Source organism: Rhea americana, unplaced genomic scaffold (assembly GCF_003343005.1).
Source record: "Rhea americana isolate MKP2758 unplaced genomic scaffold, rheAme1 scaffold_67, whole genome shotgun sequence".
Classification (NCBI taxonomy): Eukaryota; Metazoa; Chordata; class Aves; order Rheiformes; family Rheidae; genus Rhea; species Rhea americana.
Window position 1 is genome coordinate 2,604,573 of NW_028186834.1, and position 26,829 is coordinate 2,631,401.

Here is a 26,829-nt window from a genome sequence, read left to right on the forward strand (position 1 = left end):
TTGGTAAGAGACTCTAGGAATTACTCAATACTACTGTAACAGTGATTGCAGTGTGTGGCACACTCACATCCATGATGTTGTTGTATTGRTACAGGTAGATCCCAGTATTATTCAAATGGTTACAAAATAGTGATTTTGAGTTTTTTGAACATACATATTTATTCAGAAGGATATCAGGCATAGGTTTGCTAGAAAACCTTGTTTGTGGACTTTTAATATGTTAGTTGTTATTTATTTGCTTGATTTTGTTGTTATGCCTATTTTTGTTCCCAGTAGATCTTCTGGTTGATAGGATATTGTGTTCTAGATCAGTAATGTTTCTATTATAGAATGATTTTTTTGTGGAGAGTTATCAGATGCGTAGCATCAGAAATTGAATAAAATCTTATATATTTACTCAATTAAGGTTAGCGATGACTTAACAGTGCTTCCTACTATAGACAAAAAGCTTTGTATAATTTTCTTCCCCTCATTTAAAACCAATACAAAATATCAGTTGAAAAGCAGTATTAATTACACAGAAATTGTGGCCCTCTTTGGCAAATACTTAAAACTAATTGTTAAAAAATTAATGTGAAGGTTAATAGCTTGATTTTGAGCAACATTAAACCTATGTTAAATATTCTTATGCAGACTTTTGCTAACAAAATAGCTCTCCCATATTGGTATAATTAGTAGTACCATAGTAAAGCCACTGTCCCCACTGGGACAAACAAATTCCAGAATAAAGAAGAATCTTATTTATATTTGAACAACAGCCTTTTTCACTAGTTGTAAAGTAACTTTAAATATGAGAGGAGATTACATCTGTGGCCCTTCTAGGACATTTTAATACCTGAACTAAGCACTCCTGTTATGCCTGGCTATGTATAAAGACTGTTTTTTCCCCAGGGCTCGGGCACAAGCTGAACAGAGAAGGGACGGACCAGATTTTGTGCAGCTGTGAGGCTGACTGCCTTTTGGACAGCGACAGCCTGTACACTAGGAATAGTGAATCCCTTGAAATTTTCACTTGAAGTCTCTGTAGTTTCGAATCTTGATACACAGCTACATTTTTGTTTAAAACATGTTATTCTCGATCAACAGAGTAATACACTTTTTATGCSAAAGATCAATTGACAAGGATAAAATACTTTGGCCTACCTTTTTTTTCTTTCTTTTTTTTAATAAGACTATTAAGGTGACCCATTAGGATGGGRAAAGGAAAATGGGAAAATCTTACCAGATGTAGAAGCAAGAAGGAGCGACCTGTCAACAAACCAGTTTTAACCTGGAGAGGACCAGAGTATCACTACAGAGGAGGGGAGGCAAGTAGGCGCAGGGGCAAAGGCTGGGATGAGACTAGCGTGTTTTGGAACAAGAAATCYGCTGGAGTTAGCCGAAGCCGGGATGCCACTGGAGAGAGCCCGCACACAGTAAGCTCTCTGAGAAGGTACCGCCATGCACTTCTGCCCTGCAAACTGAACAAATAAAGAGGAGTATGCAAGAGTGAATCTATACAACTTCATTGGAAYCCAGCAGTGATTTTTCTGGTGTTAAAACATTTTGATGTATTTCAAGTGATACTTTATTTAACTTTTTCTTCACTCACATAGTACTTGTATCTCTTTCCAGTACCTTTAAACTCACTATGGGACCTTAAGCCATTTCTGGCTCCACACTTTATTTTGCACAGGACACAGGACAGCTGGACACTTATCTTGTTGCACAAGTTCRTACTGTTTAAATACTATTTTAATCTTACTGTTCTTGTCCTGTGAATTGGTTGTGTTGTTTGCTTGATCCTAGGTCCTCTCCTCACCTTAATAACTAACTCACTCACTCGTGTGGATGTGCTGATGATCTTTGTGTATGGGGCAGTAACACAGACTTCCCCATCTAAGTATAAGGAATAAATAGTAGCATCGGCACTCTGATCCACCTACAAGAGGTGAATGAAACCGAGAAATAGCTTATACAGCGGCTTGTTACCCTCCGGGAAACGTTTGGCTCCCCGAATCTCTGGTATGGCTTGTGGGCTCTGCAAGAACGCCGTCTTGGTGATTACTGGCAGCACGGCCATGTGCTTAGATAGGGCACAGTCAGCCTGTAAGGCCGTGTCAGCGAAACCATACGCGACGTGAAAAATGTCTTGGCAGTGAGGAGGAAGAAAGGATACTCACCCGCCTTCTGAAGTGTAAGATTTTGCTAAGAGCAGCTGTGAAGTGCATACAATATTTACTGCATCTCCTTGGCCTCCTCCCCCTGGAGATCTTCTAGCTTTGTGCTTCGTGTGTGGAAAGAGGGGCTTACTGGAGGACCAGAGCAGACCTGCTTCTCCTCAAGGTGCATCATTAGTTACTGCAGGACAGCRAAGTGTTTTACTTTAACCCAAACTCTATAGACACAAGGCTGCGAGGAAAAATTTTGGGGCTTTTAAAAGAATGCTTGTCTTGCTGTTTATTTGGGAATTTATCTCCTTTGGATCAGTATCTTCTGAAAGTTTATGCCTTCAGCATGGGATTGTAGCTGCATGTTTCTTTTTGTGTCATTTTCCTCACCACCCTCTGAAAGCACGGATGCCTCCTTAGCAGCACTCAAGTGTCATCTGTAAGAGAAGATGTCATTGGCAGTATTTGGCAAGGGCCACCGAACAGCATAGTTTTAAAGTTGACTTTGGTGGAAGCAAAGCTAGAGAGATAGTAAAGGCTGTGAAAGTCCCTCCTGAACCTTTACCCYTGGTGGGCCAGGTTCTCCTCCCAGCCACAGCAGGTCTCTTCTGAGTCTTCTCTGCTTGGAGCTGCTCGTGCTCAGCACTTGAAGCTTGAAGCAGAAACGAAGGATTACCGAGGACCTTTGACATACCTTGTTTATATAACATTAAGGACATGGACATACCTTGTTTATATAACATTAAGGACATGAACTAGATAATTTATTTAGAGCAATGCATTTATTTCCAAATAATTCATTTCTTGTTTTGAAATTTTCCCTTTTCCAGATATTTCACCTGACACCTAGACAGAAGCCCTCCATGCTCTGAGTAGTCACCATATCTTTCCACAAGTGAATAGATATTTCATTTAATCCTTTGCAGCCTCCCTTTGTGGCATCTGGGTATTTATCACTGTCTTTAAGGTCCCTTTTCTACTTGCTAATGTTCATATTTTTGATCCTGTGGTTACTGCTGTTATAAATTATTATCCAGTAAGATTTATAGCTRAGGGACTCGTACAAATAATCTTTCTTTCCCATTTAATGGCTTAACACTAAGAAACCTTTGTTACTTTCTAATGAAATTGTATCTATAATTTTTAGATGCATTTTTGCAGATATATCATAAAAAATCAGGTCAGCAACGGAACTACATCTGCCAGCCTACAAATTGCATGTGCACAGAGATTTTTCAGAGCATATAGACGCTGTACCTGGTKTAGTTTTACAGTGGTTTAACCTTTTTCAGTCGACTGATACTGGAACCCCCTTCACTGGGGAAGTATAATGTTAATTGCCTTTTTTTATTGATATGTTTGTTATCTCATTTAAATGCATAAAGAAAAATTTCATTTAGTTTCTGTGTAAAAGTCACATGGAAAAGGCCATATTATTTTATTACAGTAGCATGTTTTACARATTTTCAATTCTTCCTCTTATTCCTACTAAATCACATGTCACTGCTTTAAAATAGGGTTTTGCTCTCATTAGTTACACTTTTATATGACGTTTTAGTATCTGGAACTAAAGTAAAAGAACCACTGAAGATTAGCCCATGACACGTGTTGATCTACCTAGGTAGCACAGTGTGTCGTGCGTGGGGTGTTTTGGTCCTGTGTTTCAACAATTAATGACAGTCTATTCTATCTGCCTTTTAGATCTATTAGGAAAATTAGTGACAGTTTAATTTCTCTTGCATTTGCTTGACTGGGTACCCGGTTTTTAGAAATCGTATTCTTTGTCGTAGTATTTCAGTAAGTGAACTGTGCCCTGCTGGTGGGAATCCTGCCCCCCAACCAAAGCCAGAAGTCCAGCGGCTGCGGAGTCGTGGCCTCGGCTGCTCATTGGACCGAGCCATTACGGGATGGGTGATAAGTCGTCCTCTTGAATAATAAAAATTGACCTGTTTCAGGCTTCTAGTGTATTASCAAGAAACATTAAAATTGCTTACATCTCAAACATGACTTCTGGAAGTTATTTTGAGCGGAGATGAGGCAAAAAGAGAGCTTATGAAGGACAGGAGTGTTGTTTTTTTCTGAATAGGTGTTATGCCGACTTTGGTGGGTCTGAGCCAAGTAAGAGTCGCTCAAGGTAATGGGGATATTTTATAGCCATCTGCCATGCTACAGGTTGAGATCCCGCCAAATCAAAATCTGCTGGGCTTTTTCTGCAGTAATCTGCAATAGGATTAATAATCAGAGAGGAAAAATGAGAGGGGAAAATCAGGATTTTTCATTGTATTACGTTTGCACAGATTATTAAACTGTAGAAAAAGTAGAGATTCTCTGGCTTGGAGTAAACATTATGTTTACTGCAGGGAATAATTCTGTGCTATCAGGTGACACAACTGGAAGACCTTCCATCTCTAGTTTCTTATTYGATGTAGCATTACCATACAAAAATCATAGAATCAGTAAGGTTGGAAGGGACCYCTGGAGATCATCTAGTCCAACCTCCCCAAAATGATGGGACTGAATAGTTGGGATAATTATTTTGACTGCTTAATGATTTTTCCCAAACTTAATATAAAGTTTATCCTAAAAGGATGTTTTACATCTGCAATTAATGAATAACCTTTATGATCTTTCAGCGTGAGAAGCTGATACATGAGTTGGAGGAAGAAAGACTTTTAAGACTTGAGAGTGAAAAAAGATTACGGGAGGTAACGCTGGAGTCGGAGCGTAGCAGAGCTCAGATGCGTGGGCTGCAAGAACAGTTTTCCAGGTATGTTGCATGAGTAAACTATGTTCAACATATGGGAAGAATATGATTGATCAAACTTCTTGATATCTGGGATGGATGTAATCTAAGGCAAAAAGCGATCGCTCTGAAATTCTGTAAACACAGTAAGCATTTGTCTAAGTGGCTGATATCATCCTGTAAAACRTAAGAGGTTTATATCATTATTCTATATCACAATGTACAAATTTCATTTCTRGAGACTTTTGTATTTATTAGAATTCCCAGTAATTTTCCACAGAAGTGCAGGGCTTCGTGCTTCTCAAGAAGCGCATGTCATTGAAGAATCACTGTTTCCTTATTTTTATTTGAAGGGCTAGAAGAAAAGCTGTTGTCTTTACAGCTGAGAGTAATGTCTCTATTAACTGTTATGAATGGATTTGATCAGTCTAAATAATTGAAAAAGAATGTAGTGCCTTTTACCTGCTAGGTCACCATCTGGCTTAGGATCTCTTTCTGCATTGACTTGAACAGAGCTTCGTGCTGGAACATAGCACTGCTTAGAAGAAAATCATCTTAGACCTGGAGCTTTAAGACAAACTATTCATATAACCATAATAAGGGTTGGAGTTCTTTATTGTTGTTATGATGCACAATGAGATCATCAAATAGAATCTTTTTTATTGTTTTATCATGTGAACAGAAAATAAAACAATCAAAATGGAATCACAAGAGATGATGGAATTTTATGTTGTGTATTTTCCATCAAGATTCGGTATTAACTCATTCCTTTAGGCTCTCAAATGTTTGAAAAGCTCAAGTTCAGTTTTAAAATGATGGAAACAGGTTGTGGGGCAGGTTTTTCCTTTGATTGTGTGTGTATGCCTGTGAGGAGGGGGTTAGGGTTTTCTGTGGGGTTTTTTTTTTGCTAAGTATCGGCCATGAGGAACTTCTGATCTATGATTGAGTTTCTAGGCAATGCTGAAAAAGCATTTAATAGTAAAAAAAAAAAAAAAAAATTGATCTGATTTGTTTTGGTTCTGGAAATTTTCCATTAATGCTTTTAAGATTTTTTTTGAAATAAAGTTTTCAAAGAAATCTGAAATTCTTTCCTCTAAAAGTACTAAAGATATTTCTTCCTTTTCTTCTTTTTTGTTTTTTTTTGTTCGTGTTTTTTTCATCTTTAAAACCACTCTGAGTATTCTTTGTTGGAATATTTTGCTCTAGTGTATATTAATCTTTATTTATGGAAGAATTTCCTGAGGTCGTTGTTTTAGAACAGTAGTTCTTGTTGCAGTAACTAGAAGCATTCACAGTGTTTAAGTTGATGCAGCCCTGGTTTAAAGAAAAGAGTGTGTGAGGGGAAAACAAACAGTCTCAGCAGTAATGCATCCAGTAACTGCATGTGCAGATCTTTTCAGCATAACCTTTTGTTATTCCACTAAAATTGTGGTTCCCTTCAACAGTATTTCCAAAAAAGAGTGACTGTTATTAGTTAGTATCCCTGAAGTCCACTCTCGGCAAATTAATCCGTTTTTTTTCTTCCACTATTATTTGCAATCTAGGTCTCTCTCAAATATTCTCTCAAGAAGCAGAGGAATGTAAGTTCGCTGGTTTAAAGCTCTTTGTCCCCTTATTTTTGTGCCTGTGATTTATATAAAGGTGAAACAATCTAAATCAATGTTATTTGCTTATGTGCTTTTTGAGACTGTCTGCACATTAGCTACAATGAGGAAAGACAACTTAAATACCATTTTTCACTAACAGCACCTGAGTTTGGCCCCGTTATTGCCAATGACACAAACTCCCATTGGCTTCGTTAGTGTGTAGACCAGATGCTAGGAAGAGAATGCAGCACTTACATGTTATAAAAGCAAATAAAGTATTAGCTCTGTCATGATGAATATTAGAGATTTTTTTTTACTATGCTTAGCCAAATATTACAGCATTAGCAAACAGAACCAGACCTTTTCCCTAAACAAGTGTATTTTTCTCACTGTGTGAAATAGCAGATAATGAAACTGGCAACTGCAAATCCTGTGCTGCTGAGAGCGTGTGTGTGTGTGTGTGTGCCTGAAGGGCTTGAGCCTTCCTTTTTTTTTTTTTCCAATTTGGAGAACAATTAAATGGGACTGTAGAGGTGGTGATGGGAGGAGATGTTAAAATAAAGCAAATAGAAAGTACTTTGGAACAAGATGGCTAGGAAATAGTGCTCTGGGCCCAAATATTCTGCCTTTCAAAAGTATTGAATAGGTAGAAGACTAAAGGAAGAACATACATTATAGCATAAATCTTTTAACTCTGTGTAATTCATGAATGGAATTGATTTACATGCAGTCATTCCTGCACATGCATGCAGTGCGGTAGGTTAAACCGTAATTTGGAGCATGTTTCTTTCTATCTCAAACTATTTTCTCCACATCTTTGAAAGAACAAAACATAACAGTGTGTGGAAAGCTCTAAGCCAGGCGTCTGTGACTGGGGAGGAAAGCTGTCTGTTTGTATCTGAAGTTCTGTGAAAACTAATCTATCGTATAAGCATATAGTTTGAGTTTGAAGACTTCAGAAGGCAAGGGTTTTTTTTTGATTTTTTTTTTATTGATTGATATTTCTGTTCTTACCAAGTAAGCAATATTCCAGGCTAAGACTCCGAAATAAATCGAAGTCCTCTTTCTTAACATCTGTATGAATCTGTCAGAGCCTTAAAATGATACAGTGGCTAGTTTGATTAATACATGACAGTTAACTGTAGAAGGAGCTTTTAAAACAAAACCTTTTCCTGAATTGTATCATCATGTATCTATGCAGATGCAAGTTCGGTTTTTATTTTTATTGGGGTAATTGTGTTTAAGGAGTGGAGGATCCTTCGGGGAAACGATTTCATGCTGAAGCTGGATTTTTGCAYTGTAGTCAGATGCAGTCATGCTTGCGTTGCCTTAGTGTAATCTCACCTTGGGGTGAAATCCTTCATGTTCCCCCTCCCAAAACCGCTGAGATCTGTTACTTTTCTGCAGCTGTTCCGTTAGGTTCTGTAAGGCTCTTCTGGCATGACAGTGCCTAAGGCATTAAAACTAACCCTGTAAGTACCTGTCAGCCCGGTTTCTTCTAAGACAGGGCCATGCAGTTTGTCTTCTGCATTTTGACTGTTGGCAGCTCTCATGTCTATGCTGGAAGGTCACCATTTAGTTCGGTATTATGCTTGCTGCCTCTTTGGCTAGCTGTGGGAAAAAATGGACTAACTCATGTTGTGKTTTTTTTTCTTTTTAATCAGTTATCTTTTTTGATTTCTCTTTAACATTAGCTTGTCCATGGACGACTTCTTTTGGGGCATTAGAGAAGAATGTGCAACCACTGTCTCTCATGCATCTCCTTGTTCTTGGTTTCAGCTGCACTTTGTTTAGTAAATTCAGCATCTTCCTACAACAATATATACAGAAATGCAGTAACACCCCCTGAAGCAGTAGATGTGATTTATACTATCACTCTAAAAAGCACACTAATAAACACAATATAAATTGATTGCATTTCTCTTCTGTACATCAGTAAGCAATACAAATTGTTGCTCATTGAGTGCATACAGTACACGTGACTCCGAACTGGCATTAAATGTTAAAGCAGTAATGGAAGTAGCTTTGACTTCAGTTATTTTGGTTACTGTTTTTGGTTGGAGTGAAACAAGCTCAATGAAACACACTATTGTAAAGTATGTCTGTATGTAGTAATTGAAGATGCTAGTATGAACTCTTTAAAATCCCCTCTGTGTGAAAATTTCAAAAACTTTTCAGGTAAGATGATGCCATTTATAGATATCTGTGTCTATGCCTGGAAAACTGAGGCTTTTAAGAAGGCATGTTATTGGAAAAGTAGGAAATGGTCCTCCTTTGATCGGTCAGGGTCCTGCAGGTCGGATGGGTGTAGTTCCTGTTGGATAATATTTCAGCATTCCCCTCTCATCAGTATTGACCATAGGGCGTCACTTCCAACGAAGGGAAACGTGACTGCTGCAAATCTGGTAACGCCCTGCCTACGACGACCGTCTCCCCCCTGGTTTAGTACAAGCTACTTGGTTTTCTCCGAGTACCGTTTATTCTTCCTTCTGTCTTCTGGCTTGTCTGCAGCTGAGTGCAATTGAGAACTGTTTTCTTAGCAGTTATGGTAAAGAGATCTTTCACATTTTCAACATTGTCACATCCTGATTTCTAACGTGATTGCTTCGGCGTGAGCAGGCCTAGAGGCCTGCTTGGTCTTCACTGCTTTACTGCTGTGGCTGACAGCCCATATGCAGCAGAGACTGCATCTCCATTGCTCATGTATAAACCTGGAGGACACCTCTGTAGCTCCTGTGGTGGGTCAGTTTGTCTAATGTCCTTTAAATGCCAACTTAAACCATTAGTAACATTTTAKTCTAGAGAGAGGTTAAATTAGGGAGATTAAAATGCTCTCTTGGCAGTGATGGCATACCTTGGATTCTGACTTATAGTTTTACTAGGGCTTTAACCTAATGMTCAGGATGTTATTTTTACTATAGAGTAGAAATGAAAGAGTAAAAGGGTGAAGCATCATATCTGGTTTAGGTGCGACATGTGTGAGAATACTGTGGTTTTAAAATAACAGAGTGTTTGAAGATAGTTCTTGTGTATGTACCCTCGGCTTCCTTCAAAAATTAGCATTCTGATTCTGATGCTGGAGAACCAGCAGATTGAAATGTAGATATTTGCGTATTAAAGTTGAGAAGGAACAAAAGCGAAGAGGTCAGAAGGGCTGCAGAGGGCTGAGGAAGCAGTGTAAACTCAAAGCGCAGAAGTCATGCAAGGGGCAGAAGTTATAACAGGCTAGTCTGCGTGACGTGTATTGACTTASGTAACGCTTTTAAAGAGCAGCAAATTGCTTTGCTTTCAGCCATATTTAAGATGCCTAGAAAGGAACATGCAGTTCCTGAAGTCCTCTGGACTCTTTAGGCACCTGAAGCTTCTGTAWGAGCCAGCCCTATTTCAGTACCCTGACGTGCTGGTGAATCATGTGGCAGCCTTTCATGGCATCTCTTACTTGCTCTGAAAGCCTTTTTTTTTTAACTGGGAAAGATGTAATWTGTATCTCCCACAGACAAAGGCATAGTTTTCTGTGTACTTGGAAAATCCTAGGTTGGGGTTTTTTGTGTGTACACACTGACAGTATGCACCATRCATGTCTTTCTGGAAGGTGGCACCAATTACTGGTTTATCAGAGCATGAAATGGTACTGTGCTCTCCCTTGTGTCTTAGTTAGCACTAAATTGTAACAGAATATAGCAGTATTTGTGATCTTTTTTATTTGTTTGTTTCTGTTTTTCCGTTGCATAGTTGTAATAGGTTAGCACCAAAGAAGTACTAGGTTAGAGTGTAATTCTCCGGTTTACTTTTCCTTTAAYGCGTTCAGGACAATGCCAAAGATAAAAACAGTATGTCAAAACTTGTACCACAATTCCACAGTAGGTTATCAGTGTCCATACAGTGGTCCATGCACAGCATATAACCCCCTCTGTATGTTACTTCTTTATGATAGCGAGGTGGTCTAAAGGAATCTCATGGAAGCATGTTTCAGTCATAGCTGGTGCTCAAGACTAAGGGCAGGGATTGCTGTGCAGAGCAGTGGTTGGGTTAGCAGGTTCTTCTAAGTTAGGAGACAGTGAAATCTCATTTTGATGAAATTTGAAGAATTTCTTGTTACTCTCTTTTAAAAAGATTGAGGCTCWTTGGTGTTGACATACTGTGAAATCCTGTACCTGTCAAAGTCCAAGGCTCTGTGAATTTTTATTTTGCACAATAACAGGTATATTGTTGTATGTATTTCTAGCTACAGATCATTCGGCATTGTAAACTATGTTTACATTTATGAAAGCAAAGTGTTGCTATAGGAGCTAAGTACTATTACTGTGTGCTGTTGCCACCTACCTAAATGGTGTGCAGTCAAGTATGGTAAGATATTTTCAAGGTAAACAGGACTGGTAGTTGTCAAGAGAACTTCTGTTACTTATCACTAGTTTACTGTGCTTACTGAGATGTTTTTAAAATTGCTTTGTGACGTGCAAAGTTCAAGTACTGACTATTTCTTTCCTGCGGCACTTGTCATAGTTTTGTTTCTTTTGAACTTGTGAGAGCAGGAAAGTCATGTGTGTTACAGATACATAGTTCTGCAATGCCTTGATGCCATATAAAGAGACTATTCAAACCCAACACATTCCTTTACATCTTTAATAAAAAGATCCTTTTTCTAGACATGATAAATACCTTAATCACAAAGATTTCAATAAGATGAGTACAAAATGGTTTGTTTTTCTTAGGTTTACTTTTTACTAGTCAAATCATTTAACTAGGTGTAGTCTAAGAGAATAACATTTAAAAAAATGTTTTATTTTAACATTATATTCTAAATTCAGAGCCATTAGTCAGGAAAGAACCTGCCCGTGATTACATTGGAAGATCATCATCACTTCTCTTTTTATTAATCATTTGCCTTGATGCCCCCATGCATTGGTACCCTGTGTGTGAAAGACCAAACTGTGTAATGCTTATGCTGCTTTTTTATTTGGGAGCATGCCATGTATCTGTATATACACACATACATTTTTATGAAGATTATGAAAGAACGAAAAATCRTTTTAAACAGAAGCGTGTAGAAGGTAAAGGCCTGCTCTTTGCTAGGACAGAGAAGCATGTAACATGAGAAAGCAGGAATGCTTAACAGTTGTTCTGTTGTAGTCTTCCCTAAAGGAAAATAATAGAGTACATACTCCAGTAAAAGTTGACAAGGATAATTTGAGGTCACAGGAAAGAAAAGTGGAAGCAAGCAGGTTAAAGAATTAAGATAACTTAAGTAGATTCAGCTGAGTCAGCATTTCATGATAGTCCTCAAAGGTACCAGCTGTAGCGGCCAAACCACCACTGACCATTATATATACAGGCAGCCTGGAGAATGAGTGTCATCCCATAGGAGTGTTGTTTACTTGTATATGACTAAGAAACTGGGCACAGAAGATCACAAACCATTTTGCCATTTAAAAAAATCAGATAAGGTTCCACAATATTCTTCATAAAGAAAAGAAGTATGGTCCCAAAGTAACTACTGTGCTGACTGATATATCATAGGTATCTCTTGTCATACAACAGAGCTACTCAGACTAAACTGGAATTTTTGGTGTGATTTATGTAGAGTAATTCAGTAGGGATTTAAAACCTCAGATTTGTATCCTAAATATAATTCTAGATAGAGGTTGGAAGATAACTTTAAGAAATCTATATATGAACATCTGAAAGAGAGTTCCCTACATTTTCTGAGAGGTAAGAAATGATGAWTTCTTTTTAAAATGGGCTGTGTATTGAAARCCAAATATGTGATTCTCGTTGGAGATAATAATTTGATCTGTTTAGCTCTGGCTAGGTGTCATAATATATTGTTATAGCTCAGCGATGAAATACGCCTATTGTTTTTCCAGACTATCTTTCCTCCCTACGGGCGGTAGGGGAGCAGGGCAGGCCATTTTAAGCTCAGTGGCAGGAAACTGCCACCTGTGGGCTAAGGCCGCCTGAGATCACAGTGTACTGTTGTGTAATTTTAGTTATCTACTGGATTGTGCTTACTTCTGTATGTTTTGTGAAACTTCTTGGAATAGCTCTTGTGGAGGCATAAAGACAAGCTGTSATTGCTAAAAAAATCTATAGTGCTGTCTAGACTTCTGTTATTCTTTGCTGAGAGCGTTTTAGAAGCAACTTGGTTTTTTTTAAGTATAATTGAGAAAAACTATGAAATAGCAGAGAAAATTACCTACATACGGAAAATAAGAGCTAGAAGGAGAGCTAGGAGGAGTGAATATGAAGTGGAAGATGTCAGAGAAGAGCCACAGTCATGTGTAAACATGGGCATTAAAGGTTGTTATAGATAGTAATTCTCAATACTGAAAGAATAAAAGATTGTAGCTAGTGGGATTAATCTTAGCTTCAATTAACTGCTAATTATATTAGTAGAAAGAATAAACAGCTGTGGGAATGACTTGAGTTTAAATATAAAACCACAGGCATATATTAGGAAAGTAATGCAAGGGAGATTGTTTGGTTGCCCGTGTTTGAGTAAGCAGATTATGAGAAACTCTTCTAGGAAGTGTTTTTTAWTAAATAAAATGTGCTTTGAGGAGAGTTGCCATGTCTAACAGTGCTCTGTGGTGTGTCTCATGGAGTACTTCTGAACTTCGGACATGGCTAGAGTCAGATGTCACATTCTTAGCRGCAACTTAAGATGATTTGTTTTTGGGAAAGCTTTTTCGTGATGAAAAATCAGTGATATTCCCATGYCCTGAGATATGAGGGATTCCCTTACTTGACCTGTTAGGGAATCCTTCTRATCTAAAGTGTTTGAACTTTGCAATAATCTTTGGCAGAAAAGATAGCAATAGGTRATGTATTTAAAGGTGACAAGCTTCTGTCTAGATTGCAGTCATAAAACCGGAAATCACTTCTGTRTATGTTTTAAAAGCTCACATACACTTAAAAAATATTAAAATGGCAGATTGCCTTCATTTATGAGATCACCAAATTCTGTCAGCTGTATGTACCGTTTCCTTGTTAATGGMCTTCACTGTTGACGTGGACTGTTGAAGGACTATTTGATACAGTGGTGAGTCTAAATAATCTGAAAATTCTTAAGCTTCTAGAGAAGGCCTSTCATATAACTACGTGCTTTACAAAAGTATCAGTAATTCTTTCTGCTATCTTTCCTACTCAAGTAAATAAGAGTGAGTTTTCTTTTTAATTTTGGGGAATCTTCARTAGGATAAAAAATCTGCCACCGTTTACATTGTTCAGCATCTGAGAGCCAGATACATCCTTCTGTCAAAGCTGAACATAGGAAAGCGTCCTGCTTCAGATCTAAATGTGTGCCTCTGTCCTTTTAAAAGATTATCTTCATTTCCTAACATCTGTATAACAAAAGAATATTAAAAAGGAAATGGGAAGAATACCTCTGAGAGAAAGACAAAGCGGGATAAAGATCGCGAATCTTTGCAATGGAAGTTATTACCRAGCGTCGCCGTTGAGACGGCATTGTAGCTTACATTTTTGAATCTAGTAAYGTAAAGAGATCTGTCTAAATGGAAATTTTGTCCAGTAAAATGATTAGAGAAATTAAACTCAGATAAGCAGAACAAAGGAGGAGAAAGCTGGCGAGGAATAGATGTTACTTTAGGGGCTGTCACAAGCGATTTGTGGTAAGTTTAAAGGACGTCTTTTCCAAAGTATCAGTCTGCTTTAAGCTACCGACTTCTTTCCCAGGGATCTTTTCTGCACCAACACAGCAACTTGGTCTTTCTCTAAAGTCTTCGGTTATCCCAATAGTCTTCTACAATGATAGCTGTCATTAATTTACCTAGAAGGAGAGAGAGTAGGAAATGGGAATAACAGGGAGATTTGGAAACCTTCACAGCTGGCRATCAGACTTGCCCTTGTGCCAGCCAGTCCTTGGGCTGTCCGCGCTCCGAGGCGCCCTTCTTGAAAGAGAGCGGTTCCCTTGGCTGGTAAAAAGACATACGTCTTAAAAATCAATGAGTATAATGCTAGTTAAAAGTGACCTGCTAATTGTGTAGTTAGATTGAAGTTCACTACCTAGATAATGTGTATTTATCCAATTTTAATATATTGATCGTATCACACTTGGTTCCTTGTGTCAGGTGAGTATAAACCCATACTTAACTGCTGCAGCTGATGAGCAATCTGCAGGTTATAGACTGTGTCTTTTTACTAATGAGGCAGATGGAAATGTGTAAGTTTATGATCAGAATTGTTGTTGTTGTTTTTTGTTAGAGGTGACTAGAAGTGGCTTGAACTAATAACACAATTTTTATAGGACAGAAAAGTTATAAACTGTAAACGTATCATTAATGATCAGCAGTGTATATTCAGATTGATGGTTTTAGGTACAGAGCAAATTAAATCATGAGAGAATATTACGATTAAAAAGCTAACATAAAACTAAATGAACTTGATAGTGATACTTCTTTTATGAACATGATTGGAATCTTCAAAAGCGTTAGTCAGCTCAGCCTAAATTTTACATTGACARTTTTACAACAAATTAAAAAAAGGAAGCTACGCTCTGCTTCTTATTGCAAGCAGGTGAAAATCTGATCCAAAAAAGTACTGAACCTTTTAAAGATACTGGTATGCCTTCTGGTCTCATTAAAGTCAAAAGGAAAGGAGTGCTTTAAGTACCACAGGAGGCTGGTGCCATTAGTAGTACAGATGCACAGATTAGTGGTCCAGAGAATAAGAACGTGACATCCGGAATGTTTTTTCTCCGAGTACAGTAATTGGTGAATCCTTGGTCTTGATCTTGGTCTAGCTCTTGCAACAAGACCTGTTACTCACTCACATGTGCATTAGACAGGGATGAGCAAGCAGCCTTCTCTAGCAAACTCTAAAAATAGGAAGGGCAGCGCAGGCAATAGAAAATAGTAGGGAAACATGGCCAAGATGGGCCCAAATTAATGTTCCCTGTTCTATCCAAAGGTGGCTACTATAGATTGTGATTTTTGCTCTTAAAGTCAGCTAGAAACCACTATATAATTGTATCTTTACTCACATTTTGCATAGTTGGCTTTGTAACGCTGGTCTGCAAGTAAAGAACTGATCTTTGAATGTGACCAACACATAATTTGTGAATATAATCAGTTTATCATCTTGCTCTGCATAACCTCTTAAGTTGCAACAATAACTAAAGGAAATAGAATAATTTATCTGCTTGGCTTGAAGTGATAATATATTTTTTTCAACCTACTAGTAATTTGTAGCCTGCATAGATTGGATTGTTTCACAGGAGAATTATTATGGTAATTTTAATTTTATCTTAGAACTTGTAATTATTCTGCAGGATTGTTTCAATGCAGCATGCTATGCAGCCACTCATTTGTTGTCAGTGCTCAAAATTGGACAGCGCAACTTAAAAATTTAGCTTTAATCTTTTTCCTCCTATCAAAATGTTTTGAGTGTGTATTTTCCCCTATGAGCACATTTCAAATACGATTATTCAAAGCTGCAGGAAGTATATTTAAAGCTGAAAAGCCATTAGGTGCAAACTGTCTTTGCAGACTTCTGCTTCTTAAAACATATGAGAAAYATTAGGAGAAAAGGATTGGATTTGCTTACAGACAAAATTCCATTTGGCTAGATACCCTGTAGATGTATCTTCAGGGATTTATGCCCTGAAGATATAGAAAGTTTCTTTCAGCTCCATGGTTGCTGGTTGTTCGTTTTCCTGTCATGGATGTTGCTTGGAGGAAAAATGGGGTTAAGAAAATAAATAGTTGGTTTTAGTCCATCAGCAGTAGGAGGGACGGCTCCAAGGTTCTTGCTCAGTCCTGTCTGAGAGAAAATCTCAAGATGCTTGCTCAGTTTTGTTCTAGACGTAGCTGAGGTGTGTCCCCCCAGAAGGAATGGACATTTCCCTTCTTAAAGACGAGAAAAGTGTTAAAGGACAGATGTTTTAACTCATCTGACATGCTTCAAACCATTCAACTAGGTAAGCAAAATTCATGGCCAGATTYTCACCAACTACCAAAAAATGCTAGATAACTGGACTAAGTAATGGAATGATGAGAGTTGATTTTGTCTGGCATACTGCAGGAGTGGACTCAAGTAATTACCTTACTGGATTGCCGCTGGATTTGGTGGTAAGAGTGCTGTGGTAAAGAATACAAGGCTTTACCATATGTGGTTTATTGCTTGAGTTCCCTTGATATTTTTTGCAGTGCCATTAATCACGCTGCAGTTGGTTGTAACACGGTTGTAATACCTAACTCCATAGGGATTCTGCTGCAGTTCYGTAACAGTTCCTAACTACTATTGCAGACAGCTCTTCTTGTAAAAGATTGCCAAAAATCTTAATGTGATTATCTTTGGTCACAGTATATTGTACGCTTCAGTTCACAGACTCTGTAAAACATACAGATTGATACGAATGTTTCAGCATAACATGGTTTTACTTTCATTTGTAGTGCCTGCTCAAACCTTACAGTCTTAACCTTTAGTACAATTCTGTATTAAATTGCATTAATAAAATACATAAAAAGGATCTGTTATCCTCCAGACATGCACTATAATAGCTATTGATAGGTGGTTCCAAAAATACTGCCTCAAGGATATCACTAGTTGTGATGCCTAAAGCAGYGAGCTATTCCTGGGGCAATCAGGCAAGTGAGGATATGCTGGGAAAGGGTAACGAGAAGCTACGCCTTCAGAACAAATCACATCATAGAGCACACTGTTTTAGTTTTTGATACATACACTCAGTTTACACCTTGAGTAAGGTTTTTCTTTTGCATCATTCTGTTTCATTTTGTTCCATATTCAGTTGCTCTCTTCAAGACAGGAGTTCAGCCTTTTCCTGGTTTTCACCCTATTCCAGATAGATAGCAAAGAAAGAAGTGGCCTGCTGGCCTGCTGACGGAGAGTTGAGCTCGTCATGGGGACAGTCATTGGAAGAGCTGTGGGACGATGAGGCTTAACGCTGCGACGGAACGGATTTCTGTAGTCTCTTGGTCGGGAACCAGAGGTTGAGCTACATCTTAGTACTTGCCGTACCTTTTTCTGCGAGTGTTTTTAATCCTCCCTTTTATTATTATTGCTCTGGTGTATTGGTGGGGTTTAATTGTCCAGTTTTTCCTGCCAGTGCAATTTAGGCTTTGCAGAGAGAGTGTATCTTGCCGTGCGGTGGAACTGCACTGGAAATAATCCAACTAAAGTGTCTATTTTGAACTAGGCTTTCATTCTCGAGAGCACAGATTAGATCATTAAGTTGTAGCGCCCTTATCAGTGTGTGCCTGCTGCAGAGTCTATTAATTGAATGAATGTGACATGAGYTGTTACAGCATCTCACCTGATCAGAAGGTAACCTTTTTTCTGTCTTTAAGGTTTCATCCTTAATCCTGAAACCTTTCTGGAAAGCCTGGGTTGATTGTGGTTTTATCACTGCTCCTTTTTGTCTTCAGTTGGCAGATTCTTTTGACATTCTTTCWGCTTAAACCTGCTGAATGTAAGAAAGCTTGTTGTGTGTATGATAATAAAGAAATAACAAGCCTCTGTGTGCATTCCTTTTTACTGGAAAAACTAAAAATAAGAATGAAACTGGAAAACTCTGACCACGGGTACTGCTTTCTGATGGACAGGTAAAGCAGAGGAAGGTAGCCAGTATATTACAAAGGCAGGGAATTGACAGACTTCAAAATTAAGCCTGTGATTGTGGTTTGTCAAAGTGGATCTGTGTTAAAMTGTGGTCTACAGCAGCGATCCTTCCTTTCCTTTGTCAAATGCAAGCATATCTCAAAATAATATGCATTCTGCTCGAGACGGAGCATTTCTTAACCTTCTCAAGTACTGTAGTTTGTGCTGCTCCTATGCTCAAATTTCTCAAATTACACAGGGGAACAAACAAAACTCTTAAATTTAAGTCTTACATCTTAGTCTCGATCCTTCAAGGAGGAAAGAGCCCATTTTGCCGCAGACTGCAAGGCGGTGGATAGTGGGAGAGAAGAGTATGATGCAGGGGTGTGGATGTACCATAAAACCTCTTAGAGRAAGAATGATGGATACTAAAATTTTTTACAAATATTTGAGTTTCACTGGGCCTATTYGGATTTGTTTCTGAAATATTTGTTTAAGACAATGTCAGTGTATACAGGGAGGAAGAAAATGGGTCACTAGTTTCATAGTTCAGTGCATTTTCTTACTGTAGAAATAACTTGAAATATTCTGAGTTTTGTTCAGCTCTTGTAGTCTTGTACTGAATTGCTGGAACTTACAGTATTGCAAAATAATGGGCAACGTTTTCCCATTCTAGACCTGCTTGCGTATCACTGTGAACTCTGTTGCATATTTTGTGACATATTTAGTGTTTATTGTACTGCTATATGTATTTTCTCAATCAGTGTGTTTGTAATGGGACAATTATAGTGGTGACGGCACTGTGAAACACAGGCATCGTGATCGATTGCCATGCTGGCAGGATGAGAAATGTCAATTGAAGCTGTTGTAAGAGGCTTCCTAATCCTCCTGAACTAAGGAGTGAGGTTCTTTCTGAATCATTGCCATCTGGAGTATATAAAAATGTGAAATARCTTTTTATCATTAGGTTGGCACATGGTACTGGAGCAGTATTGGCATTGGTGAAATTTTACTGAAATGAAATACTATGGCACTGAGGGAAAATCTCGCTACCTCATTATTTTTTCTAGGTTCTTCAGAACCTTCCCCACTGCCAATTTATGCTGAGTAGTTAATAACATTTTAAATCTAAGATACACAGAATCTTTGTTTAAAATAGCCTGGCATTTTATATGTCCATTTTTTATGGATATCAATCTAGTTACAATACAAAGCAGCATACGTGTGTTGAGAAGAATTTGTAATTCATRATATAATTAGGTAATTTAGTTCACTCTTTGTGTTCTTGACTTGCTGCACTTATTTGACAGGTATTTCATGCCCATAAATTTTAGGGTCTGAAACTGGGCYGATGGGCTTCATCCCCCACCTCATGAGAAGCAATCATGGCACGTAATCCTGCCATAATCTGCTCATGCCTGCTGTAGAGTAGTTGCTTTGCCCAACCGTCGCTTCTACAAGACTGCTCTGTACGGACCTCCTGAGGACATACTGCAGTGCCCACTTTATTGCTATTTTTTTGTTATTATGTTAGAGTCATTTTATAAATATGTTTTGACTGATCCTGTCCCTGCTGAACGTTTGGCCTGAACGTGGTTTCTGGGTGAGTCTTACCATTGCCTTGCACAGTGACATGAATACTGCCTGGTCCCTGTTGGAAATATAGGGGTTATTGAATCCTAGGGTTGTATTTATTTTTTCTTTTTTTTTCTCTAATCTTAGACTTGCAGCCAAGTTTCTAGATGCAGCACTATTGTAATTCTTGCATCCAGAAGAAACAAATGTAGCTGTATCACAAATGAGATTTCTCATGCAACTCCAAATCACTTACYCTCTCATGTCTAGAGGAAATCAGATTTGAAAAAGTTTTGAGTTCAAGTGTGTGTGTGTGTATAAAATTAATGCATATACATTAAAAATACACCTATATGTCTACATAAAAGACTGTTTCTGCATCTGCRTCTTCTGAGCAGCTCTGCTGCGGTCTCATCAGTCCTTCGCACTCATGGTGCTCTTTCCACAGTTCTTTAAGCGATGGGGCCATACTTCGATCTTTGCTTTGTAGTTGCTGTTGTTTAGGGTAGCTAAAACAGTCCAGCACTTTGTTAGTTAAAAATACGGTGCTGAGTCGGACGGGGAATCTTAATCTCTTTGAATCTTCAGTCTGTGTCTTACTTTCTCATTTGGAAGGGTTAATCGCCGTGGGATTCAGCRGACTCGATGACAGTCCTGTTCGTTCTCCAGATTAAATGGTATGAAGGCTGGGAGGTAGGGCTGGATTTAGAAGATGAAGGATTAGGACTGTTTAACTAATTCTTTTGAGGATGTGATTTCATTGCGTCTTGCTTAAATTGAAGTGGGCCRTAATTTTTGTGATCCCATGAATATAGGAGATGAGAATACATYCTGCTTTATGTGTTTTATCTAGTTGCCATTTGCTCATATGCAACTCTAACATTTTGTCTGCAGTGTTGAGATTAATTAAACATTTAAAAAGTGCTAGGCACTTGTACTTAKGGTGTTTATTTCTGCTATATAGACAAATGTAGAATTTTGCTATCAATTTCATAATTATGTAGATATTAAATAAAAAGATGAATGTCATTTTCTTCTATTTCTTAACAATTTATGTTAACAGTCTGTAGTAAAGCCTCCAAAGGCATCTGCCCCTCACTGTGTTGTGAGTGCGTAGTGCTTAAGCTTGTACACGGGCGTAAGAACCATCCTAGGCTTCCTGAAGGCATATTTGATTTATGTGCTCTTTTTTTTCCTCCTCAGTTAACTAACCTGTAGRGCTAGATGGATGCATTAAAAAGCAAAAATAGCACTTTTTTTTTCGCTGYTGAATATTTGGGGATAAGTCCATGTCGTTATTGTAGCTTCTATGCAGGTACCTGAGCTAACTTTCAATGACTAACATAGATCCGGAAATAGTGTAGTTACTCAGTATCAAATAGTGTAATTACTCAGTATCTTCTCCAAGCCTTGATGTAATGCTGTTGGTCAGGATTCGAGCCATCTTAAATTTAGCTTGGTGATGTGAGCTGCAGCAATGGTTTTGATGAAGAGCATGCACCTCGTGTGGAAATAACATTCACAAAATTATGTTAGGAAGATAAGCAGTGCTTTAGAGGGGAAATAATCAYGCTTTCAGAAATTTAAAGTGTATATTTGAAAAATACATTAATTTAAAAACTGGAAGACGAATCGTCTGGTGGTAGTAATAGTGTCGTTGCCTTCCTAGCCTATGGAAATAGGGAGAATTTGTAGGGATTAGTATTGTCTTTTGTTACAGAAGCTGATACAAGTCTAATAAATAATATTATCTCATCCTAATAATTCAGTCTGTATTTTTTTAGAAGAAAAAGTTATTCGGTAATAAAAAAAAAAAAAATGCAGAGTCTCCTTATAAACTTTTAGATTTGATGACTAGTTTTCTGTTGTTGGTGATTTCTTTTTTCTTTCTTTTTTTTTTGGTTTTTTTTTTTTTTTTTTTTTTTTTTTTTTTTTTTTTTTTTTTTTTTTTTTTTTTTTTTAAGGCTTAGGGTGCTTAGACGTGGAAAGCAGGAGATTCCCCAGGGGTGCAGAACACCAAATTCCTCAGTGGGATGTGGGTGGGAAAGGGTCTCAAAGCTGGGTCTTTAAGGAAATGGCAGGCTACCCTAACCATCCGATAAACCTCTGGGTGGTGGTTTCCTGGAGGAAGGAGGAAAGGGAGGCTTTATTTTTTGGGACTTTGCTAAAGAGGGGAATAAGGGCTTGAGCGGGGAAATTCTTGTTTTCATTACAACCTTGAAAAAGTCTCATTTATRGAATTTGTAGTGTTTTACAAAGTAAATTTATTCCATAAGATAATGGCACACCTGAGACAATCTAGATCTGCTCGACTCCCAGCTCCGCGGGGAGCGTCATGGGGTGCGCGGTGAGACTGGTCCTTCATTGGGCATTGCAATCCTCCCCGAAAAGCTTAGGGAGAAAACAGCTGATGAAGGCTATGAAACAGCATTGAATTCCTTAAAATTGAGAGCAGAAAGATGAAAAGTACACACGAAGAAAGGGGGAAAGCGTTGTTGGCTGTCAGGAAAGTAGTTCTCCCTGAATTTCCACGCTGCTTGGCCTAACCACTGGTATGCTGCAAGTAATACTCCTAAACAAACAAACAAACGAAAAAAATAAAAAMCAAAAAAAMCCCCTTTTTCTCTAGAGGGGGAAAAATACCCTTAACGGAAGAATGCTTGAGACACGTTTGTAAAGCTGCCTCTCCGAGAGGAATTAGCTCCCCGTCGCTTCTGGCGGCTGGGGAACGTGAAGGCTCCCAGCAGCTGCTGCTCGCGGCCYGAAGGCTCCCACAGCGGCTTCAGGATAAAGTCTTTGGAAAGAAGGAAAAAGAAATGAAGGAAAGAAAAAAAGGAACCCACTGCGTAATGTTTKAATACATAGCTTGATGTGGTATAGACCAGGATATTACAGTAAACGAGTTGCAGGTACACTCGGGCACGTTACTTACTGTAAGCGCGTTCTGAGCTGTATTAAAGCCGATTTAAAGGGTTTATTGTATTAAAAAGTTCGGCTGCGATGCCGAGCTTCCTGATAGCTGCGCGCCTCGGCAATCCGCGGGCACGTTGGGCCGGTCGCGATGCCGCGGCCGCGCTCCGAAGCGGTCCCGCCGGCAGCCGCTGGGCCGGGAGCGGAGGCGCAGGAGGACGGGCCGCGGCGGCCCGGATTAGCGGGGGATTCATCCTCCTCCGGCATGTAGGTCAGACGGCGGCGAGCGCGCGGCGAGGGGATCGCGGCGGAGCCGGCGGCGCGGTGAGACGGCGCGTCCCCCGGGCCGGGCGGCCGGCGGAGCGCGCGCCCGCGAGCAAGGCCGGCCTCGCGCAGGAGAGGCGCCAACCTCGCGCCGTGCGGCCCTCGGGAAGGCCGGCCGGTTCCCGAGCGGCCCCCGGCGAGGGGCTGGGGAGGAAGGGGCTCCGCCGGCGCCGGCGGCGCCTCTCTCCTCGAGCCCGGGGCGGTTTGAGCCGAGCGGTAGCGCCGGCGCTCGGGCGCAGCCGTGCGAAGGGTCTCCGGGAGCGCAGCGCCGGCCGCGTGCCGCAGCGTAACCGCGGACCCGGAGCGCTGTTGCTGCTTGCGGTGTCTTACGTGAGGTCTAACCGTGTCTCGTGCCGCGGAAAGGCCGTTAAGCTGACGCGCGGCGGGGTGCGACGTACGCAAACCACGCGTTTAAGTGCCGTTTACCTGCGGCTGAGAGACTTTTATTCTGTTTGCAGGAGTTTCCTGGGTTTGTCGTGAGCTCGCTCCATTGCAGGGAGAACTTTTTTAAAAGGCTTGCTTAATGCGTTTTGCAAGTTGTGGTCTTGATGGTGGTGACCTAGGAGTGGATTTTGGAGCTTTTGTCTTTTCTTCTGTGCTCTCTCCCCTCTCCATTTTTTAGGTTCACTTATTTTGCCTTTTTTATAGACAAATTTACAGTTGTCATTAAGCATCAAACCAMTTTCTAATACTGAAGATTTTTTTTTCTCTTACAAGTTAATGTTTACTTTCTGTGGATTTTGCTCCTCAGTAACATGTTGCTCTTTTACAGGCCAGTGGTTAGAACTATGCTCAAAAGAACCTAAAGTTATAAACACTTTTTTATTAAAAATACGAAAAAATTATCCATTTTTTTCTTCAGTTTCTTGTTTCCACTGGCTAAAGTTGCCCTATTCAGTCATCAGAGGTGTAGAAGAAGAATGGAGAATTGTTTCTGGGCTCTCAGGACCCTGAGGTTTTCAGGCTTTGACATCAAGGCTCGCTCTTGGTATCTCAGAGGAGACATTATGCAGGTTTGTAATGTATGGAAGGATTTCCTAGAGAATGATAAAGTTCTTGCTGCATTACTGTGGAGTCTTTGTAAGAAGCAGAAAGTCTGTCAGACTGCAATTTTCTTCTATTTTTGAGTAGCAGCAACTTAAATAATTTTCCAGGCCATTTATACTGGAGATCATAAATTTCAAGAAATGTTGAAACTGTAATCAGGATCAGATAATAACGTTGTTGTTCTCCTTATCTGGCTTTCCTCCTGTCTTTTGGATGGATGCYTCCTGAAACAGGCAAGAGTGGCTGACTTTGAAAAAAATGGAATAATTATAAGTGATGTGGTTTGTCAGTTGGCTAATCTTACCAGTTGTGCATTCATGCTGTTATTGTAAAAGTAGTTGCTTCAACATCTTTGAAGACTTCTGGACAATTTTTATTGTACATCATTGTGTCCATCAGATATAAATGTCCTCATTTACCAGCTAGGTCTGTTGATGCTTTCCTGTACTTTCACGGCATATAACTTTTAATAAGTGACTGGAGAAGGTGTGCATAGTATAGTGAAATTAGCCATACCCGTGGAGGGTAACTGAATACCTTTGTCGTGTATGAAAGCAGGTTTCCCTTTGTCCACTGTTCTTTCAGCTATCTCACAAAATTATGCTGGCTGACATAATAAATTTAAGGACGTTTACTGTTGAAATTTTGGTAATGGGAGTATTGATTATATGTTCGGAGAATGACATTTGGAGTCTTATCTTCGTTTCATTTCTAAGGAAAGATTATATCTTCCCCCCTGCAGGCCTTTTAGCAACTAATCTGGATGAATGAAATTGTTCCTGCTGAGTGTAATTAATTTTTAGGTCAATCTAATACTTTGTAGACTGCTTCTTTTGTATAGATTAGCCTAATTGCAATGGTCCTTGCACTAAGATGAAATTTCTTTTCGGTTAGGTCAGTCAGCAAGGCACACACTAGCCCTTCAGCAGATGTATATGGGATGTGATTCCTAGTGACGGCACCAGCAGCTGGTTTTCTGCACATTTGTGGGGAAAACAGTCTCTTTGACCTGCTTTTACTGCACTACCAGTACTGGGGGTTGGTGTAGGGATTTTGGATGTATTTCCTTTTTTCATCTGGCTAGTATAGTCACCTTTCTGAGAAGAGACTATAGTAATAACAATAATAAAGACCGGCCACAGATAACATCTAGAAATGTGSCAAATAGTCTAGGTCTGTCTTCTACAGTGCTGCCCTATGTATATAGTTGTGATGAGGCGGTTAGAGGTTTGTTGAGACTGCAAGATGCTCTTTCCTTTTGCTAGCCTCGTACGTGACGAGATCTTCTCGTTGCAGGGGTGATACTCCTCCCCACCAGTCCCCCGGAGGCCAGCGCCCGCAGCGAGGTTCGTGCAAACCGCAGTTCTGGGCACAGAGCAGCTGCTCACAAGGGCGCGTTTCGCCCCCCTAGCGTAAGGCAGCTAAGCCTAACGTGGGCAAATTGATTTATAAGCATTTCTGTGTATCTCAGCATTGCGTAAAATCCTAACGGAGGAGTTCTCTGGTAGGCRCGTCGCCTTTCTTTCCAACTGGTTAACTGTGTTCTGGGGAACTGTTTCAGCTGCAACAGTGTTTTTTGGTATGTGAAGCTAACAATTTCTAACCGGAATTACTATGTAGGCTTGTTTGCTTCAGTTTGAGCTTCCATGTGTTAAGCTTTCACGTGTCAGACTTGCAAGATCTGAAAGAAAATAACCTGTCTTTACAACTCAAAGAATTACAAATACAATGGCTCTCCGATATCACTGCTCGAAGATTATTATATGAATTTCCTGTTCTTGGGTGGTTTAAGTTTGTGTTTCAATTTTCAGTCATAGACTCATGGAATGGTAAGGTTGGAAGGGACCTCTGGAGATCTAGTCCAMCCCTCAGCAGGGCCTGTACAGAGATTGAACCTGTGACCYTGGTGTTAGTAACACCACGCTCTAACCAACTGAGCTAAACCTGCCCCATTACTTCTTGAATCACAATTTATTAATCAAAGGTACTCATTTGTTAATCTGAATTCTATCAATGGTTAATTCTCCTGGACTTAAAATATCGCAATATCATATTTTGTTCTTAAGGGGACGTTACCCAGTCTGAAATTTAGTCTCTAAGCCTCCTGTACTAYAGGAGACACTTTGTTGTCCATCAACTTAACTCAAAGCAAAATTGGTGGTTTTCAACTCCAACAATGAAGAGGCTTTATAGGGAAAATCTAAATTTATCCAATTATACAAATTCTTTGCCAGTTGTTCAGGAAATCTGCTATTATATCCGTAGCAGGCATATTGAGAATTATTTTAATTGAACAGGCAAAATGCACACAGAAAATTTATCATATTTTATCCATAGCTGGATATATGAGGTATCCTGGTTAATACACACCAGTAACTTACAGAATTTCAGTAATTGCTGGAATACGCAGATAAGAAAAAACACAAAAGCATGACAGAATAGCTTTTGTTTATATAATTCACAAGGTTCACTTGCAAATGCTAAATCAAAACATTTTATGTAAATGCTATAAAGTTTATTGATTGTGAAATGTCTTCCTTATAAATATAATGAAGAGCRATAAAAGACTTTTCTGCAACATCCTGCTAAATATATCTAAATATATCTAGCAGTGTTAATACATCTAGCAGTGTTTCTAATCTGAAGAAACTGAAGCTTGGCACAGTATAAACGAGAAAATCTATAACATAGTCAGRTTTTGTGAAGGATTATCACCTTATCCAAAGACAGATACGTGCCTGCACCTGCCTTAGATATACACGAGAGGAAAAATGGAGTTTGTTTTGTTTATAACTTTAGAGACGTTCCCTCAATGGAGGCAAAAAAAAAGGCAGGAAAAAATATTTGTTGATAATGAAGTTGAGCACCACTACAGACATGTGGAGAACAGTAAACCAAATACTTAACCGAAAAGAACAAA

At 39.2% G+C, this 26,829-nt stretch overlaps 1 protein-coding gene across 1 annotated transcript in view; it reads left to right on the forward strand.

The window, feature by feature from the left end:
* Positions 1 to 26,829, forward strand: part of NCKAP5 (NCK associated protein 5) — a 350,376-nt gene that overhangs the window by 160,431 nt on the left and 163,116 nt on the right. Inside the window, exon 4 of the mRNA XM_085320938.1 lies at positions 4,784 to 4,917. Within this exon, the coding sequence (XP_085177064.1) occupies positions 4,784 to 4,917 (134 nt within the window). The remainder of the gene's footprint in view (positions 1 to 4,783; positions 4,918 to 26,829) is intronic.